Here is a 20106-nt window from a genome sequence, read left to right on the forward strand (position 1 = left end):
CTCCAACAGACCTGCAGCTGAGGGTCCTGACGGTTAGAAGGAAAACTAACAAACAGAAAGGACATCCACACCAAAACCCCATCTGTACATGAAAGACCACAGGTAGATAAAACCACAAAGATGGGGAAAAAACAGAGCAGAAAAGCTGAAAATTCTAAAAATCAGAGTGCCTCTTCCCCTCCAAAGAAATGCAGCTCCTCGCCAGCAACAGAACAAAGGTGGATGGAGAATGACTTTGACTAGTTGAGAAAAGAAGGCTTCAGATGATCGGTAATAACAGACTTCTCCAAGCTAAAGGAGGATGTTCGAACCCATCACAAAGAAGCTAAAAATCTTGAAAAAGGATTACATGAATGGCTAACGAGAATAAACCGCATAGAGAAGACCTTAAATGACATGATGGAGCTGAAAACCATGGCATGAGAACTATATGACACATGCACAGGCTTCAGTAGCCAATTCGATCAAGTGGAAGAAAGGGTATCAGTGATTGAAGATTAAATGAATGAAATAAAGCAAGAAGAGAAGTTTAGAGAAAAAAGAGTAAAAAGAAACAAACAAAGCCTCCAAGAAATATGGGACCATGTGAAAAGACCAAATCTACATCTGATTGATGTACCTGAAAGTGACGGGGAGAATGGAACCAAGTTGGAAAACACTCTTCAGGATATTATCCAGGAGAACTTCCCCAACCTAGCAAGGCAGGCCAACATTCACATTCAGGAAATACAGAGAAAGCCACAAAGATACTCCTCGAGAAGAGCAACTCCAAGACACATAATTGTCAGATTATCCAAAGTTGAAATGAAGGAAAAAATATTAAGGGCAGCCAGAGAGAAAGGTCGGGTTTCCCACAAAGGGAAGCCCATCAGACTAACAGCAGATCTCTTGGTAGAAACTCTACATAGAAGCCAGAAGAGAGTGGGGGCCAATATTCAACATTCTTAAAGAATTTTCAACCCAGAATTTCACATCCAGCCAAACTAAGCTTCATAAGTGAAGGAGAAATAAAATCCTTTACAGACAAGCAAATGCTGAGAGATTTTGTCACCACCAGGCCTGCCTTACAAGAGCTCCTGAAGGAAGCACTAAACATGGAAAGGAATAACCAGTACCAGCCACTGCAAAAACATGCCAAATTGTAAAGACCATTGATGCTAGGAAGAAACTTCATCAACTAACAAGCAAAATCACCAGCTAACATCGTAACAACAGGATCAAATTCACACATAACAATATTAACCTTAAATGCAAATGGGCTAAATGCTCCAATTAAAAGACACAGACTGGCAAATTGGATAAAGAGTCCAGACCCATCAGTGTGCTGTATGCAGGAGACCCATCTCACATGCAGAGGCACACATAGGCTCAAAATAAAGCGATGGAGGAAGATCTACCAAACAAATGGAAAACAAAAAAAAAAAAAAAGCAGGGGTTGCAATCCTAGTCTCTGATAAAACAGACTTTAAACCAACAAAGATCAAAAGAGACAAAGAAGGCCATTACATAATGGTAAAGGGATCAATTCAACAAGAAGAACTAACTATCCTAAATATATATGCACCCAATACAGGAGCACCCAGATTCATAAAGCAAGTCCTTAGAGACCAACAAAGAGACTTAGTCTCCCACACAATAATAATAGGAGACCTTAATACCCCACTGTCAACATTAGACAGATCAACGAGACAGAAAGTTAACAAGGATATCCAGGAATTGAACTCAGCTCTGCACCAAGTGGACCTAATAGACATCTACAGAACCCTCCACCCCAAATCAACAGAATATACATTCTTCTCAGTACCACATCGCACTTATTCCAAAATTGACCACATAGTTGGAAGTAAAGCACTCCTTAGCAAATCTAAAAGAACAGAAACTATAACAAACTGTCTCTCAGACCACAGTGCAATCAAACTAGAACTCACCATTTTAAGAAACTCACTTAAGACCACACAACTACATGGAAACTGAACAACCTGCTCCTGAATGACTACTGGGTACATAACGAAATGAAGGCAGAAATAAAGATGTTCTTTGAAACCAATGAGAACAAAGACACAACATACCAGAATCTCTGGGACACATTCAAAGCAGTGTGTAGAGGGAAATTTATAGCACTAAATGCCCACAAGAGAAAGCAGGAAAGATCCAAAATTGACACCCTAACATCACAATTAAAAGAACTAGAGAAGCAAGAGCAAACACATTCAAAAGCTAGCAGAAGGCAAGAAATAACTAACATCAAAGCAGAACTGAAGGAGACAGAGATACAAAAAACCCTTCAAAAAATCATTGAATCCAGAAGCTGGTTTTTGAAAAGATCAACAAAATTGATAGACTGCTAGCAAGACTAATAAAGAAGAAAAGAGAGAAGAATCAAATAGATGCAATAAAAAATGATAAAGGGGATATCACCACTGATCCCACAGAAATACAAACTACCATCAGAGAATACTATAAACACCTCTATGCAAATAAACTAGAAAATCTAGAAGAAATGGGTAAATTCTCGGACACATATGCCTTCCCAAGCCTAAACCAGGAAGAAGTTGAATCCCTGAATAGACCAATAACAGGCTCTGAAATTGGTCAATAATTAATAGCCTACCAACCAAAAAAAGTCCAGGACCAGGCAGATTCACAGCCGAATTCTACCACAGGTACAAAGAGGAGCTGGTACCATTCCTTCTGGAACTATTCCAATCAATAGAAAGAGAGGGAATCCTCACTAACTCATTTTATGAGGCCAGAATCATCCTGATACCAAAGCCTGGCAGAGACACAACAAAAAAAGGGAATTTTAGACCAATATCCCTGATGAACATTGATGCAAAAATCCTCAATAAAATACTGGCAAACTGAATCCAGCAGCACATCAAAGGATTATAAATCATGCTGCTATAAAGACACATGTACACGTATGTTTATTGCAGCACTATTCACAATAGCAAAGACTTGGAACCAACCCAGATGTCCATCAGTGATAGACTGGATTAAGAAAATGTGGCACATATACACCATGGAATACTATGCAGCCATGAGAAAAAAGGATGAGTTCATGTCCTTTGTAGGGACATGGATGAAGCTGGAAAACATCATTCTCAGCAAACTATCACAAGGACAAAAAACCAAACACCACATGTTCTCACTCACAGGTGGGAATTGAACAATGAGAACACTTGGACACAGGGTGGGGAACATCACACACTGGGGCCTGTCGTGGGGTGGGAAGAGGTGGGAGGAATAGCATTAGGAGATATTCCTAATGTAAATGACGAGTTAATGGGTGCAGCACACCAACATGGCACATGTATACATATGTAACAAACCTGCACATCATGCACATGTACCCTAGAACTTAAAGTATAATAATAAAAAAGGTAAATATACATACATATACACATACACATACACATATATATGTATAAAGCAAGCATATATAAGCATATATATGTATATATGTATATATAAGCATATATATGTATATATGTATATATAAGCATATATATGTATTTATATATAAGCATATATATGTATTTATATATAAGCATATATATGTATTTATATATAAGCATATATATGTATTTATATATATAAGCATATATATGTATTTATATATATAAGCATATATATGTATTTATATATATAAGCATATATATGTATTTATATATATAAGCATATATATGTATATATGTTCAAAAAGCATACGGAAAGGTAAAGGTTTTGAAATAATTAAAACAATTTTCAAAACACAGAGTAATTGAACAAATCCTACCACTCAATTTTAAGACTTAGCATAAGCCTAAAACAATTAAGTCATTATGGAATTTTCTAAGGGATACACGTATAGATTAATGGATTAAAACAGAGAATCCATAAATAGACCCACACGAATATAGCAATGGAGGTTTTAGAAGGGGAGAAAGACAATTTATTGGAAAAATATTAGTCTTTTCAATTAGTGGTATTGGAACAATTGAACATCCATGTGTTAAAAATATGACTTGACCAAAACCTCACGTTTTACAAAAATTAACTCAAAGTGGATCACAGATCCAAATGTTACATGAAATACTATAAAACTTTTAAAGAAGGCCGGGTGCGGTGGCTCACACCTGTAATCCCAGCACTTTGGGAGGCCGAGGTGGGCGGATCATGAGGTCAGGAGTTCAAGACCAGCCTGGCCAACATGGTGAAACCCCATCTCTACTAAAAATATAAAAATCAGCTGGGCGTGGTGGTGCACACCTGTAATCGCAGCTACTCGGGAGGCTGAAACAGGAGAATCGCTTGAACCCGGGAGGCGGAGGTTGCAGTGAGCCGAGATCGTGCCATTGCACTCCAGCCTGGGCAATAGAGTGAGACTCCGTCTCAAAAAACAAACAAACAACAACAACAAAAAACTTTTAAAGAAAACACAGGGTGAAATATTAGTAGCCTGATGTGAGGCAAAGAGGTCTTAAACATGACACCAGCAGTGTGATTCATAAAGAAAAGAAACAATAAATTAGACTTCCTCAAAGTTAAAACTTTTGCTGTGAGAAGGACATTGAGGAGAGACTAAAAAGCCAAACGAAGTATTCACAAGTATTCGCAAATCATATATACACCAAAGGCCTTTTATGAAAATTGTATGAAGATTCCTAAAATCTCAAAACTTAGAACACATGTCAAAACACAAAGTTTCACCAAACTTTGTTCAAAGATCTAACTGGCTTTTCTTTATGATTCTTGAATGGGCATTTTTTTCTCTCCGTCAACTTGAATGAGTGTCCCTATGTGTGGAGCAAAAGATGTTGGCTTATAGGCAGAAGAGGACTGAAAAAAGTAGAAACGGGGAACAAAACGTGGTTTGGTGATTTCAAAGTTGATTTCCTTGTAGGATTAAAGCAGAGAAAACTTTCTTATCATGCCTGCTCAGGTACGGTGGGCTCCTTGTTATTGGTTGCTGTGACTATTCTGTTTTTAATTTTTTGAGAACTGGCCCATTTCAATGTTCACTTTGATGAATGGCAATTAGTACAAGGGACACTATTCTGATTTTGTCTGTTCTGCTGGGGCCTGGGGCCAGAGATTAGGGCAAAACAATGGCCTCCCATGAGTTCATTTAACACAAACAACCACATTTTTTATAAGGGCAAAACATATCAATAGACATTTCACCCAAAAGGACATACGCATGACAAATAAGCCCATGAAAAACTATTCTACATCACAGCTGTTAGAGAAATGCAAATTAAACCATGATCAGATGCCATAATGCATATTTGAAAATGACTGAAATTTTTAACGAGATACTTCTAAGTGCTAACATGGATGAAGAACAACTTAAAATTTCATACATTGCTAGTGGCAGTTATGAAACGGGACAACTGCAGAAAATGATTTGGTAATTACTTATGAACACATGCCATGTGACTCAGTGATTTCACCTAAGGGAAAAAGAAAAATTTATGTTCACACAAAAGCCTATGTACATGAATGTTTATAGCAGCTCTAGTCATATTTGCCAAAACCTGGAAATTATACAAATGTATTTCCATGGGTAAATGGGAAATGAAATTTTGGTGCATCCTTACTTCCTATGAAATACTTCTCAGCAATGAAAAAGAATGAACTACTGATACACATAACAATGTGTTTCAAACTCGAAGGTGTTTTGCTGTGTGAAAGGAGCCGGTCTCAACCAGTTACATATTCTATTATTCTGTTTACCTGGCATTCCTGAAAGAGAAAACTGAAACGATGGAGTACAGATGAGTGGCTGTCAGGGTTTGGCGTGCAGTGGTGGGTACAGCTATAAATGAATTGCACATGGAGGAGGTTTCTTTTGGGGAGAAGACATAACAATCTTAACTGTTAATTCACGTAAAAGCAGAGATTCAAAATGCAAGAAACTGCATCTGATAGAACTGCAAGGATAAATCGTCAAATCTACAATGATATTTGGAGATGGCGACAGTCCTCCTCAAGGAAATGATTGAAGTAGACAGAAATTCTGCAAGGGTGTAGGAGGAGCTGAACAACAAAGAACCAATTTGAGCTGATTAGATTTTAGTGAACACTCCTCAGAACGACAGTAGATTATATGATATTTTCAAGTGTGTGTGGAATTTTTACCAAAAGAGACCAGAAAACAACCCATAAAAATTTAAAATAATTGGAATTGTACAAAGTACCTTTTCAAAATCTATAATGGAATGTAATTCAAAATATAACAAAGGAAATATCTGTAAAGTCCTTAAGTATTTTTAAAATAACACATTTTTACTAATCCGTGTTTAAAAAATTCTTGAGGAAAGTTAGAAAATATTTTCAAATAAATAAAAATGGAAATGTGATGTTTTAAAATATCTGCAATTTAGCTAAAATGTGCCTAGGGGAAATTTTATGTACTGAAATGTTTATATTAGAAAGTAACAAAAGACTCGAATATGTATACTTTGATCTTAAATAACTAGAAAATAAGGAAATTAAACCTAAGGTGAGCAAAACGATGGGGATAATATAGACAAGAAGAGAAAAATTAATGAAATTGGGATTTCAGAAATTTTAGAAAAACAATAAATAATACTGATGGAATCAAAAGTTAGATCTTTAATTAGATCAGACCAGCTGAAAGGCCCGAAGTCAATCTGAGAAATTTAAAACACCTGGGTTTGGGCCAGGTGTGGTGGTTCAAGCCTGTAATCCCAGTACTTTTTGAGGCAGAAGCAGGCAGATCTATTGAGGCCAGGAGTTCAAGACCAGCATGGACAAGATGGTGAAACCCTGTCTGTACTAAAAATACAAAAATTAGCCAGGCATGCAGTGCATGCCTGTAATACCAGCTATTTGGGAGGCTGAGTTACGAAAATGGCTTGAGCCTGGGAGGCAGGGATTGCAGTGAGCTGTGATCTTGCCACTGCACTCCAGCTTGGGCAACAGAGTGAGACTCTGTCTCACAAAACAAAACAAAACCCCAGAAAACATGGTTTTGGAGAAGCAAGAGCTTTGAACACAGCTAGAAGTAGAGGACATTTTACAGCAACTTTAAACTGTTGTGACAACAACAATGTTTGTTTCTTAGAGAAGTTTCTGAGAAGACCAGATTTGCCTTGAAATGCTCAACGTGTCTGCAATGTTACAGATGCTTTCAAACGTATTAACCCAGGGGTCCCCAACACCCCCGGCCATGGATAGGAACTGGGCTGCACAGCAGGAAGTGAGTGGTTGGCCAAGCAAGTGAAGCTGAACTCCACCTCCTGTGAGTTCAGTGGCCACATTAGATTCTCCTAGGAGCAGGAACCCCACTGTGAACTGCGCACGTGAGGGGTCTAGGTTGCGTGTTCCTGATGAGAGTCTAATGCTTGATGATCTGTTACTGTCTCCCATCACCCCCAGATGGGACCATCTATTTGCAGGAAAACAAGCTCAGGGCTCCCACTGATTCTACCTGGTGGTGAGTATGCAATAATAATAGAAATACAGCGCGCAATAAATGTAATGTGCTTGAATCATCTGAAAACAATGCCCCACTCCCAACCCGTGCTCATGGAAAAATTGTCTTCCAGAAACCGGTCCCTGGTGCCAGGAAGGGTGGGGATGGCTGCATTCACCCATCTAATGTGAAGAGGATCCTGTAAGGTCAGCATGGAGAGTTCACCTTCTTCACTCCATAGCATTTTCTGCACTTCCCTTTGCAGCACCATCTATCATCTCAGGAAGCTGAGGATTTCCTCTTTCGATCTGATGCAGGGGCAGAATCTTACCCATCATCTCTGCTACCCTCCATATGACTGTTCTTACCTGAACACCTGTATAGGTGCCACTAGTCACGCTGAAAGCCGGCATGTTCCTGGGGACAGATGCCAGATAGGAAGCAGTGAAAGGCTGGTTAATTATTCTTTTGAAACTCCAGCTGGCATGTCCGCCAGGAAACCATCTTTCACCTCCTGGGAGGAGCCCAGGGTTTGTAAGAATTCAGCTTCATGAAATGGCTGCTCCTCTTCTACCTCTTAGGAGGGGAATTTCTGAGCACCGTCCATCTGTTTGTGTGTTCTGTCCCCAGCTTCAGATAACAAACTCAGTAAAATCCTACTGCAAATATGCAACTGACTGCGAAAACACTCTCTCAATCTTCGGGGCTGTAACCCAACCAGGAGCTTATAGGTCAAATTGGACTCTTCTTACAGCCCACTGGGAATACACAGAGTAGAATTCTCCCAAGGAGGGAGGACCAAGTGTCTAAAGTCACCGTCCAGAATGGTTGCGGCTATGGGACTGGACTGAGGGTGAGCCGTGCGAGAACCAGGGGACTCCTTCAAGGGCCAGGAATGCTCCATGTTGCAGGAAGGGCAGGTGGGTCTGCCCAGCCTCCAGGGGAGGCAACACTGAAGAGCAAGCAGTAGGTCAGGTCGCAGAGTCAGAAGGGAGGAAACACGATAGTGACCGGGGAAGGGCACTGTGACACGGGAACATGCTGGTGCCAGACAGAAGTGCTGATTATGTATTCGTCCCTTGTGCCCAGGAAAGAGAAGATAAAAGATGTGGATGAGCATTTGTAGGCGCCCCTACAACCTGTTTCATAGTAGGCGCTCAACAGACAGCACCCAGCAGACAGTTCCCAGGGGACCCACTGCATGCCATCCCCAAATTGTATTTGATGCTCATTGTCACCTTCTTTAGGCCTGCATTTAGTACCTTGGCCTCAGGGTCCTTCTTTTTGTTACTTGAGAGACATGATGCATTGCTGAGAAGAGAAATGAAGTACCAGTGAGGAGGTCTGCCTCCGGCTCAGGGGAGTGGGAGCAGCACGGGCTCTAGAGGAATTCAGATCAGGGATCCAGCTCCAGCTCTGTTCCTTACTAGCCACCTGATCCTGGGAAATACCCAAGTTCTGTGAGCCTCTGGTTCTTCATCTGTGAAGCAGGTATGATGAGGCCCTTCCACTAGGACGGTTAGAGTGTGTGCAATGTAAGTGAAGCATCTGGCTCAGGGCCTGGCATTAAGAAAGAAGTTTAAGGAATGGTGGGTGGCTGTCATATCTAATACTATTTGACCCTAGACCCTAGCACTCTGGGATTTCGTAAATGTTGTTGTTCTCCAAGACTTACCAGAGAATATACAGCTCAATAGGACATGGGATAATCAGCCCAAACAGGAAGTTTCGTCAAGAAAATTAAGTATTTCCTCTTAGCGAATGTACTTCAAAATTTGGGTGTGCTGGAGTCTTGCGCAGCTGAATGCAGCTCAAAGCTCCTAGAATTTGAATCGAGGATCAACTCCTTTCCTTTCTCCCACCTGCTTTTTGATCCAAGGCACTGTTTTCACTTATTTTGTTAACACTCAAAATCTAGCCTTTGCTTACAATTGGTCAAATCCCACCTGAGATAACTTGATTAGAATGCCTTTTAAATACGATCAACTCTGGCTCTCCCAGACAGGCAGAAAAGCACCTGGCCAATGACTTCTGGGCTTCCCTTCTGGGAGATTCACCCTCATCTTGCAGGAAACCCTTGCAGATGATAGGTATCCATCACCTAGGCCCTGCACTGTGTTCAACCGCACCGAGACAGGAGCACGGGACAATTTCCTTCTATTCCTGCCCCAGGTGGAGACTCTTCTCTGTTCATCCACTATCCAAAAGGAACTGCTGAGCAGTTGTCCATTCCAGGCCTTTCTCTCATCCTCTGAGAATCTGGCTCTGGCACCACCCAGCTTCAATAGAATTACCTCCCCCAGAAGGAACTGCAGCTTCCCAAAGCCCAAAAGGCCCTGGCTCAGGGCATATACACTCGACCGCTGTCATCTAGAGCCCCAAACCCTCACCCATGTTTTATTTTCCTCTAGTTCTTAGAGGACATGGCACCACCTTAATTTTAGGATTGTAGCTCCTAGACTTACCACCCTGTGGTAAAGGGGTGGGTCTGGCTTAGCTAGCATCTCTACTACTAACCCAGGGTGTTCCGAGTAACAGATGCTCAGTGCGTGTTTGAAGAAAAAATGAGCCAGTGAACAGGAAAAATTATTCTTTCAATTTTTATTTCTCTTACATTCTCAAAGAAGCCAAGCAAATCCAGGTATACATGTATATATTTTAATTTTACAGGGGAGAGAAAGAGGTATAAGGCAAGAATAACTACATTTTCATTTCATTATTTCTTTATGAGCTCTATTTTGCTGCTAAGTTCAAGTTTCAAAAAAATTATTAATTCCTCTGCTATGTTATCTTGTCCCAATTCACAAAATAACAGGGATTTCCCCATGTGAATCAAAAGCAAGAATCTTACTCCTAAATAACATAAACAGCAATATGTGTGACTACTGTCATTCATTAACTTCGATGGTGAAGTTCATTAAACTGACCATTAAAAGAACATTTGAACAATTCCAAAAGGGAGCAAGGATAAATCTCCAAATCACCCAATAAACAAGGAACCCAGAGATGACATACAGTATGCTCACTTCCACCCATTGCCACTGAGAACGCTGATTGCTCTCTTCAAACACAGTGAAGAATGGGCCTCATGTCACATGGGGCAGGGTAGCTGCTGGATGGGGCCCTGACCCCACAAACATCTGCCCTGGCTGCAGCTGGTGCTCAGACTCCCTATTGCTCCTCTCCCAAAGCCTCTTCATAAAGGGATGGGTAGCAAATGGGCTCTCTTGTGTTGACCATGACCAAATAATTTATGATCTTCTCATAGCTGGTTTCAGCGTGGGCCTTTGGACCCCACAGGAACTCGTAGCATGCAGGATCACTGTGGGGCACCTGCCGGTACTCCAGGTAGTTTTCCTGCACCCAATCTTGGGTGAGCAGCTTCCTGGGCTCCCCATAGAAAATGTGCTCCGTCCCAACATACACCCCCATCACACTCAACGCTTCCCAGATAACCTCTTCAGGGGCGCAGTTGTCTTCGGTTAAGATCACACCCAGGATAATGATCAGGAGGGCGGCCTTGGGCATGCTATGACCATCACCCAGCATGCTATCACACGAGAGGCCAAGAGCAGTGACAAGGATGTAGGAGTGGCCAGCGGGGTCCACCTCCTTCATATCAGCGCCAAAGATCAGCTGCATGAACTCGGAGGCTTTGCCGAAGATCACAGGAAAGTAGTGCTTGTAATTTTTGATGACACTCTCCAGCATTTCTGCCTTTGTGACCGGCTCCTTGACTCGATATTTGTGGAGCAGGAAACGAACCAACTCAGCCACCTTCAATTTCAGTGTTTCTTGGAACATGAAATCCAGGTGAGCTGGGTCGACCGAGGTGCTTGGCCCTTCCTCTTCTTGACTGCTGGAGCCCTCATCGAATTGGCTCCATAAAGTGTAGTAGACGGAAGTGGAGGAGGAAGCGCCTCCCTGAGGACTCTGGGGAGGACTTGATGACCCAACAGCAGACATCTCCTCCTCCTCCTTGTCAGAGGAGGAGGTAGCCTCCTGCTCCTCGCCTGTGGGATCCTGTGCACCCATCAGGCCCAAGTCCTTTCCTTGGGCTTCAAGGTCTTCATCAGGCTTGCAGGGCGGACTCCTCTGCTCAAGAGACATGATGACTCTGGTCAAGGCAGCAGTCAGGAGCGTGGGCAGGAGCTGGGTGATGGAGAACCCACAGGCCTGGGGAGAGAAGGATTGTGTGAGAGACTTCAGCTGAGAACCGAACCTTGGAGGTTCTAACAAAGGCTGACTTACAGGTCTTCTTCAGTGCTGCTCTGGGGCCTCTTGGGGCTCCTGTCCTCCTGGTCAGCCTGTCCCCTGAGAATCTGAAGGAGGAAGTGAGAGGGCTACTCAGCGTGCAGCTAGCCTGCAGAGATCAAGGCTCTATGAGTGACAGTAGGGTGAATGGGGCCAGGTGCTATGGGGTCCCATGTGTGCTGGGGCAGGTGGGGCCCTTGGTGCACATTCAAGGTGAACACTTCACCTTCACTGCTGACACTGCCTGGGCCTCCTCTGCTCTGTGACCTGAGGACACTGTCTCAGACCAAGGCCTGACTGCTTCCTGGAGCTCCCGGAAGAGGAATCGAGGGGCCCTTAGGCTGCAGACTGCAGGTAGAGCCCCGGTCCCTCAGTGCTGTCAAGAGGGCGGGCAGGACACTCTTGAGTTCTACACACCTTTGGGGCAGATGGTCCCCTCTGCGCTCACTCAGGGCCCTCACCTTTCTCCTGGCAGGGACTGGACTCCACTCCTCTACTCGCCTGAGAATCTCTCGGATCAAGAGCTCACATCCCTGATATGGAACAGAAGGACATGCCCCAACCAACATCTGCCCACACCTGCCCAGGGTTTCCTCGGAAGTACAGTAAGAGATGTCCAAATTCAATGGGGTCCATGTGTCCTGGGGTGAGGATACTGCCCGGTCCTCATCTTGATGCCTGCAGGGTCTGGAACCCTCCCCCTGTTGACCTGAGGCCCTATCTCCAGGAGACACCTGAAGAGGAAGTGAGGGGAGTCCATCCACCCAGCGGCTTCCCTCAGCTGACAGAAGGGGCAGGGTGGCGCTAGGTCCTCTGTGTTTGGTGAGTGGGGTCCCCTCAGTCTGCACCTGGACTCCTGGCAGGGCCTGGGACCCTCCCTCTGCTGACTTGAGTGCAGCCCCCTCAGACCAAGGCCAGCCCTCCCTGACACCAATGATCCCAGGATAAAGGAGGGACCTCAGCAGACAGTCCTGCCTGGGTTCTCTGGGGTGACAGTAGGGGCAGGGCAAACTCTCTTGATCTGAGAGTTTCTCTGGCCTGGAGGTACCCTCAATCCTCCCTTAGGTTCCTCACCTGGACTGCTCTCCAATCCTGGGACCACTGTGTCTGTTGAACACAGTGCCTCCCTGTTTTGTCCACACACCCTCTGAGAACAAAGTCCTCACCTCCCTGAGATCCAGAAACAGAGGTGAGGAGGCCCCACATCTGTCACCCCTGCGTGGGGTGTCCACGGCTGACCCCACCAGCTGAATCCTTCAGGTATGAGGTGGGTGTTCCAAAGTCCTCCTGTGGGTTATTCATCTTTACTTCTGCTGGGGCTTCTACTTACTCGACCCTCAAACCCTTGAGATGAGCAGACATCTCCCTTGACACCAATGCCTCATCCCCCTGAGGGCTCCTCAACTTCCTGCCGTGGTGCAAGTGAGCTTGCCACTTAGCACCATCCCTGATCAGCTACCCCCCCGGCCCCCACATCTAAGAACAGAATTCACCTAGACTCTGTGGGGTGGCTTCTTTCTGGGTTGGGGGTACCTCCATTCCTCATGAACGGGGCAAACCTCGGGTCCTGCTGATCCTGGGAGTCCTCCTTCTACTGACCAGGTGTGGAGCCCTCTGTTGAATCTTTCAGTGCCCTCTGGGATCAAGGTACTCACCTCCCTCAGACCTCTCACCCCTAGTCACGACGGGAGAAATGAGACCATGCCTCATGCCATTCCTGCCTGGGGCCACCTGGGGCTGAGAACAGGTGACACCAGTGTCTGTGAGGTCCTTTCTTTTCTGAGAGCGTGGAGGTACCTTCTTACCTTCAGTCCTCACCAAACTTCCTCCCCGTCACTCCTGGAAGACCCTGGATTCCACCCTGTGCTGACCAGGTGTGGCTCCCTCTGCTGAGCTGAGGAAACCCCTCGGACCAAGGCCCCCACCTCCCTGAGACCTGGGAGGCAGAAGTGAGGGGGCACCTCATGGTCACTCATGCATGAGATACCCAAGGCTGACCAAAGGAGCAGGTTTCAGGGGGCCTCGTCGGTCTCGGTGTCCTCTAGGTATTCATATTTGCTCCTCACAGAATCTGGCCCCTTCCATTTTGCTGAACCAGAGATGAGTCTTGCAGACCAAGGCCAATTTCTCCCTTAGACCCTCTTTGAGAAAGTGTGTGTTGGGGGTGGACAGGGCACTTCCCTTCCTCACAGTCCTGCCTGGGGCCTCCCAAGACTGACAGCAGGGGCAGGTTTCCTAGGTCTGGGATGAGAGGTCTGGTGAATCCTTCCTCAGGCCTCTGGGACTCCTCCTTCTGCTCACCTGAGGCCCCACTCCTCGTACCACAGCCCTGTCCCCATTGACACCCGATCCCACCAGCCACAATGCACCACATGTGGCCACCGTGCCCGGGATCACCCAGGCCAAGATCCCCACTGAGCTGGACTCCAGGGTCCCCTCTGTCCTCTGTCTTGTTCCTTCCCTGGTCTCCTAGAGGGCTGGGCCCCACCCCTCTGTGGACCTGAGTCTCTATCTGTCGGATTCCCGAGGCTGAATGAGGAGGGGCCTCGGTCTCAGATAGGGGCCGGGTGGGCCCCTTGTCCTGGGGTACTGGGTCCGCTCAGGCCTTCCTTGTCTCCCAGCAGGACCTGGGCCCTCCCTCTATTCTCCCGCGGCCATGCTAACGGTACCAACCCCCTTCCCTCGGTCAGCCCAGGATGCAGATATCAGGATCCGCTTCCCTGACCGCCATGCCCGGAACGTCCCAGGGTTGACTGCAGGGGCAGTGACTCCCTCTGTGGGGCCTCAGCCCTCCCTCAGGGTCCTGGCCCTGATGCCTGGCAGAGCCTGGCCCCTGCCCTCTCCCAACCAGTCCTGCCCTGGTCACACCAAGCTCTGACCCAGAGTCCCCTGGGGCTTAAGCGGTGAGGTGGCGAAGGGTGGCCCAGCCCGAGAAGTCCGCCCCCGGGTGGTCCAGGGCTGGCAGCAGGGGTGGTGCTGGATTATTTGGGGCCCTCTATCTGGGGTGGGGGCGTCCTCAGTCCTCCCTCAGCGTCTCACCTTGCCTCCCCACAGAGCCTGGGCCCGCTTCCCTCTGCCGATCTTCAGCCACCACTCAGAACCAAGCCCTTGCTACTCTCTGACCCCCAGTGCGCAAGTCAGAGGCCTTACATCCGGGCACCCGGAGCTTCCCTGGGTTGACAGCAGGGGCCAAACCGGATTCTGCCACGGGAGACTTGGGGGTGGGGTGGAGTGGGGGGTTGAGGATGGAGGTGGGGAACCTGAGACTGTAGGTCATGGTGGTGGTGGCTGGGTTAGGGGTGTGGAGGCATTCAGCCCTCCCTCAGGGTTCTGAACTTGATGCCAGTCAGAGCCTGGGCCCAGCCTGATAAGCCCGACTCCGCCAGGTCAGGTTGTCCAGGGCTGGCACAGGGGCCGTGCTGTATTATTTGGGGTCCTCTATCTGGGGTGGGTGTTCTTGAGTCCTCTCTCAGGGTCTCACCTTGCCTCCTCACAGAGCCTGGGCCCGCTTCCCTCGGCCGATATCGACCCACCGCTCACAGCGAGACCCCCCGCTACTCTTTGACACCCAGCGTGCAAGTCACTGGCCTTACATCCGGGCACCTGGGGCTTCCCTGGGTTGACAACAGAGGTGGAACCAGATTCTGCCGCGGGAGAGTTGGGGGTGGGGTGGAGTTTAGGGTGGGGTGGGGTGGGGTGGGGTGGGGTGTAGAGTGGGGCTGAGGATGGGGCTGGGGAACCTGGGGCTGTAGGTCATGGTTCGGTGGCGGGGGGGGCAGCCCTCCCTCAGGGTCCTGACCTTGATGCCCCGCAGAGCCTGGGCCCTGCCCTCTCCTAACCAGCCCTGCCCTGGTCACACCAAGCTCTCACTCCAGAGTGCCCAGCAGCTTGAGCGGCGGAGGGAGGGGGTCGGCCCAGCCTCACAAGTCAGCCCCAGATCAGCCCCCGGGTGGTACAGGGCTGGGAGCGGAGAAGGCACTTGGTTCTTTCGGGTCCTCTATCTGGGGCGGGGGCATTCTCAGTCTTCCCTCAGCACCTCACCTTGACTCCTCACAGAGCCTGGGCCCGCTTCCCTCCACCGGTATGAAGCCGCCCCTCAGAAGGAGGCCTCTCCCTTCTCTCTGACCCCAGTGCGCGTGTCAGTGACGTCACATCCGGCCTCTAAGCCTGGGGCTTCCCTGGGTTGACAGTAGGGGCTGAATCGGGTTCTGGTGGAGTAAGGGTGGGGATGGGGATAGGGGCCCTCAGTCATCCCTCAGAGGGTCCTGACCTTGATACCTGGGTCTGGATCCCCATTTTCTGCCGATTGGGTGTGCTCCTCTCAGACCAAGTCTCTGACTCCCAGTCGCATGAGGTGGCAGTGAGGAGAGGGGTGTGGTCGGGGTGACGACATTGCCAGGGTCTTCCAGGGCTGACAGGAAGGGCTGAGCTGGATTCTGTGGCCCCTCTATGTGGGGAGGGTGGACCTTCAGTCTCTACTCAGGAGGGTTCTCCTCCTGGCTCCTGGCTCTTCGATGAAGTGATGGGTGGGAGATGATCCGTTTATGTCACCTTTGAGCATTTGTCCAGCTGCACGCGTTGCAGAGAATGGCTGCGGGTCCAAGGCTAGATGCTCCCTGGGGGGCTGCAGCACCTGTGATTGTAGGACCTCTGAGAGAAGATGCACACCTTCCCATGGGGGCTCCTCCCCAGCCAGAGCTAGACTTTGCAAACCTTTTGTCCTAAAAGGTTTATTTTTACACGGAAGAGGCTGAGCAGCAGCAAGAGATTTGGAGAAGCCATGTGTTTTGAAGGTATCGAACACAGCAGAGTCCAGATTAGTGATTTTCATATTTTAATCCTCATTCATATGGTAATAAATTTTACATTGTATGTGTACATTAGATATAGTATATGTACATTTTGTTTATATCTACGTTTATATACATACCTGTTTTAGACATTATGTACATTTATGCTTATATGTATATATACATGCATATATATCTTTATATCATAGATGTATAATTATATATACTTACGTGTATATATCTTTAGATACATATTCGTTTGTATTTGTAGACTTTATACTATATATATGCACACATATTTTATTAATATCTACTCATAGTATGTGGCCTTCACACATACTTACTATTCTATTCCTAGTTCATTCTTTATATTCCATTAAAATAATAATTTTGTGGAAGGCTGGTCTTCCCCTACTAAGTTTGTTTCAGGTGGTTGTTAGCAGAACTCTGGAGCCATAGTGTCTCAATCAACTCAAATTTCCTGGTGTCGTGATATTACCCCAGGGCTACTGGCATCAGATTCTGTGGCGCTGCCTCAGATTGCGCAATGATGTGGGGTGGAATGTTAAACACTTTCCCCTATCCATCCTGTAATCTGCCATCTATGCAGGGTACAGACCTCCTCGATTTCCCTGCTGCTCCCTGGACCCAAAACACAAGTACTAGTTTAGCACAGTCTTCAGTCATCCCCAGGGCTTTCTCTGTTTTGATGTTTTTTTTTTTTTTTTTAATCTTTTCCCTTCTATATTTTTCCGGGGTTGATTTGGGGAGCAGAGCACAGCAACCTGAGCTTTGTTGTCACTTTGGCAATGACAGTTAAGGCACTCACTCTGTATTTAATTTAAGTAGCCTTTACATCTTTGCCATATTCTGTTCCCCATCAAGGAATATGGTATACAGATCCATTTACTTGAGATTATTTCCTGAGTCTATCAGCAACTTTGCACAGTTGCTTCCATGAAGGTCTTGTTAGGCTCTTCTTACTTCCATTTTGGATTTTAATGCTGCTGTGAATGGTATATTTTCTATTTTCTATTTTATGCACTAAGTTGCTTCTGTGTGGCAAGGCTCATGATTTTGCTGTAATCACCTTCTATATGACGTTTTCTGAAGTCTTTTATTCATTTGAATATTCAATGTGTCTATTCCTTTGAATTTTCTATGTAGATAATCATATAGTTAACAAATACTATTTCTTAGCAGTCTTCATATCTCATTTTCATTTTGACATCCATAGCTCTGTCTCTTTTTCATTTTCATATTCACTGCAGATGTAGGTGGTAGTGGTGACAGCATAGGTCAACGACTTGTCACTGCCGTGAATGGCAGAGCTTCTGACATTTCACATTTATGTATGCTTGCTGCCGATTTGAGGAAATGGAAGTTCCTTTTAATGTTAGTTTGCTAAACATTGTTAATTTGTACTTACATAGAATTCATTTCAGAGCCTTTGCCTGTACCCATTGCCATGACTGAATGTTTTTTTCTAGTCTATCTTGTATGCAGGGAATTAGAATTGAATTTTTTTCTAACATTTCATCGTATTTTTATTCCATGCATACAGGCGGCTTGTTCGTTTAATCCACTGTTGTGTTGGATATGTGATTATCTGTTTATGACATTTGCTGTGATATGTGTGAACACTTGCCTCACAAATTCTTTTCATGAGTGCTCGGGTGCCTTCATCTGTTTATGAATCTAGGAGAGCGAGCCTGGGAGAATGAGTTAAACAATTGCCCATTTTGGATGCATTGGAAGAGTTGAGATAAGACAGTGATTCATTTTCCCTTGCCACTTGGCTGAACGGGCCTCCAAAATTTCCTGTCCTGGAATATTTGAGGGTAGATTGAACTTTGAATACACTTTCAGTTTGTGGAAGTACCATTGGTTTTATCCATTCACCTCTTCAAGGACATCTTGGTTGGTGATTATGAATAAACTACTATATACATTCGTGTACACGATCTTCCATGTGAGAACCAAAGTTTCCAATTCACTTAGGTAAAACCTAGGAGTACGACTGATGGATCTAAAGGTAAGTCTATGTTTTACTACATAAGAAAGGGCCAAAAGGCCTTCTAGAGTGAATGAAACATTTTTCTTGTCTACCAGCTATGAATGAGAATTCCACATCCTCTCCAGAATTTGATATTCTCAGGTATTTGAATTCTATCCATTGTACTAGGTGGGTAGAGGAATCTTAGTGCTGTTGACATTTGCATTATTAGTGAATAATTATGGTGATCATCTTTTCACGTGTGTATCTTCATTGGTGAATGTATGTGTATTTCTGCGTGTCTTCATTGGTGAATGTCTTCAAATCATTTACATCTTTAGTTGGATTCTTTGTTTTCAAAGGTTGAATGTTAAAAGTTTGGTGTTTATTCAGCATATGAGTTCTTTATCAGACATCAGATTACTAATATTTTCTCTCCATCTATATCGTTTTTTCCATTCTTCTAACAGTATTTTTTTTTTTTTTTTTTTTTTTTTTGGAGATGGAGCCTCACTCTGTCCCCCAGCCTGGAGTGCAGTGGCGTGATCTCGACTCACTGCAATCTCTACCCCCTGAGTTCAAGCGATTCTCCTGCCTCAGCCTCCCGAGTAGCTGGGATTACAGGTGCCTGCAAACGTGCCCGGCTAATTTTTGTATTTTTAGTAGAGACAGGATTTCACCATCTTGGCCAGGCTGGTCTTGAACTCCTGACCTCATGATCCACCTGCCTCAGTCTCCCAAAGTGCTGGGATGACAGGCGTGAGCCACCGTGCCCGGCTGAGATTCACAGGAAAACCAGGATCGGAGGGGTATAAGTTTGTAGGAAAGAGGTTTTTAAGTGGCAGCATCTTTGCATGATTCAAACTCTGGAGGCATATGTATAAAGTCCAAGAAACACATGAGAAAATTGTACTTCTTGGAAACTAAGGAGCTCACAAATGATGAAATGTGATTCACACCGATTTGTAAATGAGCACCCATTTGTAAGTGAGCAGGCCGAGACAGGGAGATGCAGACCTGGCTGGACTCTGGATTAATCCATTCCCATGTCTGCATTCTCTTATGGCCTCTTCCCACGTCTCCCAGGACTCTGCCACCTACTGTCAAATTAAAAATCACAGGCAGGGATACCTCTGGGTTCTGGTGTGTGGGTGTTGGGGCTCTCTGCACGCCCTGATTTCAGAGCTCTTTTGATGTCTGTGCCCAGTTGTGTCTATGGTAAGGACTTGAATCTGTTTTTTCTGATCATTCAAAGAGGTTTGTCGATGATAGCATGTGTTCTAAGATGAACACCCCAAGTGACCAGAAAAGGCTGCTTCCTAAGTTAAAACATGACATGACATCTTTTAAATTAATTTTTGGCTCCAAAAGAAAGAAGGAGAAGGAAGGAAGGGAGGGAAAGGGAGAGAGAGAGAGAGAGACGGAAGGAAGGAAGGAAGGAAGGAAGGAAGGAAGGAAGGAAGGAAGGAAGCAGAGAGAGAGAGAAAGAAAGAGAGAAAGAGAAAGAAAAAAGGAAAGGAAAGGAAAGGAAAACAAGAAAGAAAAAGTGGGGGCATAGTGGGGGAATCAAGGAAGGAAGTAAAAAACCCCACCAGATCCAGTACAGACATAAAAGCCAAACGTAAATCCTGTCCACCAGACAC

At 45.6% G+C, this 20106-nt stretch overlaps 1 protein-coding gene across 3 annotated transcripts; it reads right to left on the reverse strand.

Moving 5' to 3' along the window:
• Nucleotides 1-9761: 9761 nt before the first annotated feature.
• On the reverse strand, nt 9762-15796 carry LOC129475730 (melanoma-associated antigen 9). Of its 3 annotated transcripts, none has more exons than XM_063635296.1 (3): nt 15719-15796; nt 11675-11745; nt 9762-11599 (listed from the first exon to the last, which is right to left on the reverse strand). In XM_063635296.1, exon 3 carries the CDS (start codon nt 11531-11533, stop codon nt 10595-10597), a length of 939 nt encoding a protein of 312 aa, XP_063491366.1. In that variant the 5' UTR covers nt 11534-11599; nt 11675-11745; nt 15719-15796; the 3' UTR covers nt 9762-10594. The 3 variants fall into 3 exon arrangements, with proteins under 3 accessions (XP_063491366.1, XP_055123979.1, XP_055123980.1); XM_055268004.2 differs by lacking the exon at nt 15719-15796 and adding an exon at nt 11904-12048; XM_055268005.2 differs by lacking the exon at nt 11675-11745 and having other exon boundaries at nt 15719-15783.
• Between the last annotated feature and the right edge of the window lie 4310 nt (nt 15797-20106).

This window comes from Symphalangus syndactylus, chromosome X (genome assembly GCF_028878055.3).
Source record: "Symphalangus syndactylus isolate Jambi chromosome X, NHGRI_mSymSyn1-v2.1_pri, whole genome shotgun sequence".
In the NCBI taxonomy this organism is placed as follows: domain Eukaryota; kingdom Metazoa; phylum Chordata; class Mammalia; order Primates; family Hylobatidae; genus Symphalangus; species Symphalangus syndactylus.

Coding starts and splice junctions, on each gene's coding strand:
- LOC129475730 (XM_063635296.1), bottom strand. CDS start 11,533: ATGTCTCTTGAGCAGAGGAGTCCGCCCTGCAAGCCTGATGAAGACCTT.